Here is a 6,258-nt window from a genome sequence, read left to right on the forward strand (position 1 = left end):
CACCTAGAGAACATGGCAAGTTGTTTTTATTTATTTTTTAATAAATATATTTTGACTGGGGTGTTAAACAGAGAATAATCTTTGCTTTAATATGGGGCAAACAAATGTTCTGTTAGTTAATGTGGTTTAATTAGAAGAACTCAGTGAATCTCACAGAAAGACTCGGCCTGCGCACGCAGCGACGCGCTCCTGTCACAGCAGTCTCTCATCAGGAGGAGAGAGTTTAGTCACTCACTCAAAGTTGGACAGATCTGTTCAATAACAACATTCTGAACATATATTGAATATAAAGTTAGGTTTTACAGACCAAAGTCTGGTAATTCAGGAGCAAAGTGCGGAAGGACAGGAGAAGCCTGGACTGATCACGTCGCTGCAGCAGCTCGAGACGAGCGGCCCACTGCTTCAACCAAACATGTTCTCACTGAAAGTCCCGCCCTGCTCTGCTCTGATTGGACAAAACAGCTCTGGACTTCGTATGATTTGTTGAAGGCAGTGTCMGTTTAATCCTTATGTCAGGGTCCTGCTGTGGCGCACAGAACAACGATCCATTCACACCAGTGTCGCTGGATTCTTTTTAAATGTWTTTTTTTTTTACRAAATCAGGTCGTGTTTGCGACCAAACTGGTCRCACTCTAGAGCCCTGCTAACTGTTGTTTTCACAGACAACCAGGTATACAATCTTAGGTACGCAAGGGAGCTTTATGACGTAACATCTGGTGCACTTTTCCTTTTTTGACCGCACATGCATACCTGCGCACCGCTTATGTGCACCTCTGCTTATGAACCATGGGGTAAATTTCACTGGTGGACAAAATACTGTTTCCTTACTTGAATCAAATTCCTACTGGTCAAATAATACTCCAATAAAAAATAAAAGTAGTTCTGTCAAATTATTACTTAAGTTAAAGTACTGGAGTATGTGCTTTCAAAATACTTAAGTACTGAAAGTACTAATTTATTTTATTGCTTTAACAATGTATTTCACTTGAGTGTAGTCAAGAATAATTAGGAATTTGTTCTGTTATATTGGACAGATCAGTAACACATTAGTTTTATATAGTGCTTTTCTAATCTCAAAGAGAAAGAAATTTTTACAGTTTGATGTATTATTCATTCAATCCTGTGGTGAAAGTGTGGCTGCCATTCTGCACCTACGGTCCCTCCAGACCATCACAATCACACCAGTACATTAATACATGAAGAAGTTGAGTAGGTGTCTTGCACAGAGACCCAACAACAGTAAGTAAGTAAGTAAGTAAGTAAGTAAGTAAGTAAGTAAGTAAGTAAGTAAGTAAGTAGGTAAGTAGGTAAGTAGGTAAGTAGGTAGGTAAGTAGGTAAGTAAGTAAAATTTTATTTATAAAGCGTCTTTCACAGAAATGGAATTCACAAGGTGCTGTACACCAATCATTAATATAGAAAGAGTTGATTGGCAGCAGGTGCTGTACAATAATCAAACACAAAGAGAAAAACAGAAATACTTGACAATTACATTACAAATGATGAAATTCTGGTCAATACATTCTCAAATATTTGGAATAGTAAGGGGCATGGAATAACAATGATGGAGAAAAAAGTAATTAAAGTAAATACAACAGATAGGCTTGCCTGTAACTAATTTAAGTCGATGGTTGTGGCGTATAAAATATAAATGAATGGATACCAGTCAGAAGTAAAATACATGTTTTGCAGTCACGGAAGTTTAGGTTCAGGATTATGTTGTGGACGGCAGGATACCTTCAGCTAAATGCTTGAGTGAATAAATGTGTTTTAAGTTGATTTTTAAAGGTGTCAGTGTTATCAAGGGAGCGCAGATGGGCCGGGAGAGCATTCCAAAGTCTGGGAGCCATGGAGGAGAAAGCACAGTCTCTGCAGGTCTTGAGACGAGTAGGGGGGACCATGAGAAGGTTCTGATTTTGAGAACACAAATTGCGTGTTGGATTGTAGTGGGACATGAGGCTTGAGATGTAATTGGGCACCTGGCCATGTAGGCCTCTGACAGTGAGAACTAGAATTTTGAATCTGAGTCTGAARYGGACAGGAAGCCAGTGAAGCTCGGATAAGATCGGAGTAATGTGGGAGAGTTTCGAAGTGTGAGTTAGAAGCCTAGCTGCTGAATTTTGTACAAGTTGGAGACGATTAAGCTGTTTTTGGTTCAGGCAGGTGAACAGACTGTTGCAATAGTCCAGGCGGGTCGAGACAAAGGCGTGGATTAGCATTTCAAGCTCAGAGGCAGACAGTAAAGGGGGAAGTTTTGAAATGTTACAGAGCTGTAAGAAGCATGGCTGCAGGGCTGATCAACTCCTCAGATTAATATGGTGCAAAAGGTGGGGAAAAGTAACAGGTCGTTTCAGCTGTCCTGGTATGACAAAGTGAGCTGGCTGCTGTAAAAGACTATAGAATAATCTGGAAAATGATTATAAAGGCATTGGATCAATTAATTCCTTTAAAAAATCAAAGAAAATTTGTTAAAGAAATATGAAATTGTTTAATTTGTATTTGTATGAGTCACTGTTTGAGGAGTTGAATTTTTTTAGTTTTGTTTTATTATTTGGTTTATTGTTTGAAATTAATATTTTTTTTGTAAATAGATGCAGATATCATAAGATATTTTTCTTCTTCTGTTGCCTTTCATTTTATTTTATTTGTATTGTTTTGTTGTATGTAGCCAAATGTTTTGTTTTTAAAAATGAAATAAATAAATACTATAAACTAAATGATCTGTGGCAGGGTCACAGATCATTTTGTTGAAAAGGAACGGAGGGTAGAATTTATAACCCACACATTTTATGATGTAGGCCGAAACTGAGCTTCCTCTTTTTGAAAGACCAACATCCGTCACTGGTATGGAGTATGTGCTCTGGCAGGGATTTGAACCAGGAACGCTGTGGTTGCAGGGCAAACATCTACACCCTGCTTCAGTGCACCCCTAGTGCGAATGGTTGTTTGTCACATTTGTCTCYGTGTCCTTGAGATGGATCATTGTAGGCCTGGGTGTACCTCGCTCCTTGCACAGTGACTTCTGGAAATGGGCACCAGGTACCCCAGTGACCCTGAAAGGAGGTGATTAAAGTTGATGGATGGATGACTAAGTTTTGTGATTAYTCATCAATTTGAGACAATCCGTTCCCAAAAYCAGGGTCATGTGCACAGTCCTGTGGCTGATGAGAATTTAGAAGTTCTGCAAAAGGGTTAGCAAAATTCTGTCCCTCAGGAAAACTTTTCTTTGCATTTACAGTCCGATGTGTCATTTCTGTGTGTACGCGTGTGTATATGTAAACATTTTATTTCCTGAACATGATTTTTGTGGTATGTAAACTCTAGGATTTTGGTTACCACTCAGATAGTTGCATTATGGGTGCAAACACATCCTCCCCATCTTTGTTATGATTTTTTTCAACGACACCAAAAGTGAATGATAAACTGAAAGACATTTTTTGTGRAAAAAAAATCACTCTCCCTGTCTTCTCCCTCAGACACTGTTTCACTTATGACGTTGGAAATTCCGGCGCAGGTTTCTGATCACAGGCCTATGTTCCCTGACTTGAAACCCATCTTTCTGTGTCAGATATATGGGTACAGGTGGGCACCATTTAGAGGGATCCCCCACCTCTTTACACACAGCCATTTTCCATCTAATCAGGGAATCAAATAGTTTTATACTTTTTTTTTCTTTGGGCCAACTGTAAACCTGTATTTGTTGAAGTAAAACTGAGACTTTTAGTTTTAGCTGTAACGGAATAGTAAAGCTTCAGGCAACATTTTTTTCGTCTCCCTTTCGTTTTCCACCGCACTCGCTCCCTCTCGGTGGCGCGCGCTCTTGCGCAACAGTGAGGACAGCCGCGGAAAGTCTGTTTGACTCGTTTTCTCACCTCCTGTCAAATAGCCCCGGCCTGAACGAGGGGAGGAGTGTGTGTGGAGGCGAGAGGGAAACCCATGAGTTCCGCCTTTCTCCTCTGTCTGAAACTGCGCTGTASAATATAAGTAAGGCCTATGAAAGGCTTCGTGCCAAGAGCGACCACACTCTGCGAGAAGACAGAGCTGCGCGAAGAGGAACAAACACTCTCCTGGACCCATTTGTTTGGTTCAATTCTGTGTGGACTTTCTTCTGAAGTTCAGACTTCTTACAGTGGATTCATGGGACATCAGGACAGCCAAAAGGACGTTGAGTCTCTTCAGAAGACCGACCGGCGGCGCGGGAGCTGCATGAACATTTTTCTCATCACCTCCATTTTTTTCCTGTTTGTCTCGGTGGCAGCTCTGGCTGTTTGTGGAGTGATGACTGTGAGAAAACTGCAATCTGACCTGCTTAAACCCTACCAGGTCTCGGACTCTGGAATTGTTGAGAGTCTCAGTGGAGAACAACCTTTGCCAGGTTTTAAGGTAAACAAATATGTTCTAAACTATAATCTGCGTTTAATCTGTAATGAACAGTTTGTTTAAAAATTTTGATCCTGGCACATTTTCTAATCCTTGTTATCTTTTTTCTTTCTAACAGATGCAGAATTTTGCCTACATTGAAGCTGTTACAAGTTAGTATTTTATCTGTTAACTTTAAAATCTTTTACAAAAAAATTGTCTTTAGAATTTCAGCTTCCAGTTTTAGAGCCACAGTGAGAAATTCTACATTCATTGTTTAAGTTATTATGTAAGAATCCTAAAAGGCATAAAATAACTCTTAATATGTTATCCCTCAGTTGTCTAGACAACATTTTGGTATTTTGTTCAAACATCTAATGTGTGCATTTGTTTGTCTCCTCTTTCAGGCACAGTAAACAATAAGACCATGGAGTGGGCTCCGGTTACATATGGTGAAGGGAATTCAATAGGAAGCAAATATATCTTTAAGTCTAACAAGAATTCCCTGAATCCAAGACAGATGGGGACCTACTTCATATACATCGAGGTCAACCTCACCTGCACCTACACCTCCAACTGCTCTGCAGGTGTCCTCAAACTGCACGTGGGCGACAAACTCACCTGTAACGTGAAGCTTCCAGCACATGCAAGATCTGTGAGCGAGAAGTGCTTCACTGTAACACAGTTGGATACAAGTGAACTGCTTACTCAGATGGTGGTTCCAACGCACGGACTGCAGAACTGGAAACTGGAGATGACTGGATCTGGACTTGGCATGTTCCTCGTCGACTGAAAGGATGTGAGAAATCACTTTGGTGCAGATGCAACTGATGATAACAGCAGCGAGAGCTTTTTTGCATTTTTATGTCCAGGAAGGTGAAAATGTTCAGGTGTCATTTTAAAGCCTGGAGATGCAAGAGAAAATCCTTAGCAGGGTTTGAAGGTGGTTGTTCAGAAGGTGCAAACAGGAAAGACTTTAAACCAAACTCGTTCTTTGTAAATATGGCCGTTTTTCAGTGTATTTATTTGATGACGCACTTATTTATCCACTTGTATTTATAAGGAGGTTATTATCTCCTGCTGAAGATTTATTTTGATGTAGATGTCACTACGTTTGCCGTGTACAATACATTTTGTGGATGAACATGACTTTAGCTCTGTTTTTGTTCAATTATGAGCATTTAGAAAATGGTGCGAGTCAGCACCAAAATCTTTTTCAAGGAACACAATTCTGTAATCCAAACGTGATCAGGATGAATGTGTTTATTTGCTCGTTTGATTTGGGGCAAAACACATTCCATGTGTTATAAGCTGAGAAAATGTTTTGCTTATGAGAAAACTGTACGTCCTATGGACAAACCACTCAATGCTGAATGTATTTTATTGTAATCCACATTAAAGATGGATATATTGAATACGAAGCTTGTTTCTGTTGTAGGAAATGAGAAATGACGGATGTGAAAGTGATGTCAGCACAGAGTGAAGTGGAATGTGTGAAACCTTTATAGGTAAAGGAAAGTTCCCTGTTGTCAGTTTGTAACAGGAACTGGATGCACATCACATCCTGCTTATTTATAATAAAACTGGTTTAGAAAAAAAGTCAGGTCAGCAAACACAAGCACCATGCTATAAAACTAAGGGTGGAGATGACAGTAGAAAAAAAAACTGTTTTTTTTCTAATCTTATGACATTGATCTCGCAAATAGTACAAATGTTGCAGTTATTTAATATGCAACATAAATTCAAGTACAGTTTTGRTAATTGTTTTACTTTAGTGAATGTTAATCTCCTTTTATGGTCCTAAATTTATTCGTATTAACTATCAAAATGAAAAAAAAAAGAGTTGCACAGCTCCGTAACACAGGATGACTGTGGGTGTTTTCCTTAAAGTGGTTTTAATG

The 6,258-nt window shown here is 39.4% G+C and overlaps 1 protein-coding gene across 1 annotated transcript; it reads left to right on the top strand.

The window, feature by feature from the left end:
• Nucleotides 1-3,925: 3,925 nt before the first annotated feature.
• On the top strand, nucleotides 3,926-5,473 carry LOC106532342 (uncharacterized). Its single transcript, XM_014028380.1, has 3 exons — nucleotides 3,926-4,381; nucleotides 4,497-4,530; nucleotides 4,765-5,473. The coding sequence occupies exons 1-3, from the start codon at nucleotides 3,992-3,994 to the stop codon at nucleotides 5,148-5,150; spliced, it is 810 nt and encodes a 269-aa protein (XP_013883834.1). The 5' UTR covers nucleotides 3,926-3,991; the 3' UTR covers nucleotides 5,151-5,473.
• Nucleotides 5,474-6,258: the final 785 nt, after the last annotated feature.

The sequence above is a fragment of the Austrofundulus limnaeus genome, unplaced genomic scaffold (assembly GCF_001266775.1).
Source record: "Austrofundulus limnaeus strain Quisiro unplaced genomic scaffold, Austrofundulus_limnaeus-1.0 Scaffold754, whole genome shotgun sequence".
NCBI lineage: Eukaryota > Metazoa > Chordata > Actinopteri > Cyprinodontiformes > Rivulidae > Austrofundulus > Austrofundulus limnaeus.

Coding starts and splice junctions, on each gene's coding strand:
- LOC106532342 (XM_014028380.1), top strand. CDS start 3,992: ATGAAAGGCTTCGTGCCAAGAGCGACCACACTCTGCGAGAAGACAGAG. Junction 4,382..4,496: donor AACCTTTGCCAGGTTTTAAG/GTAAACAAATAT, acceptor TCTTTCTAACAG/ATGCAGAATTTTGCCTACAT. Junction 4,531..4,764: donor CTACATTGAAGCTGTTACAA/GTTAGTATTTTA, acceptor CTCCTCTTTCAG/GCACAGTAAACAATAAGACC.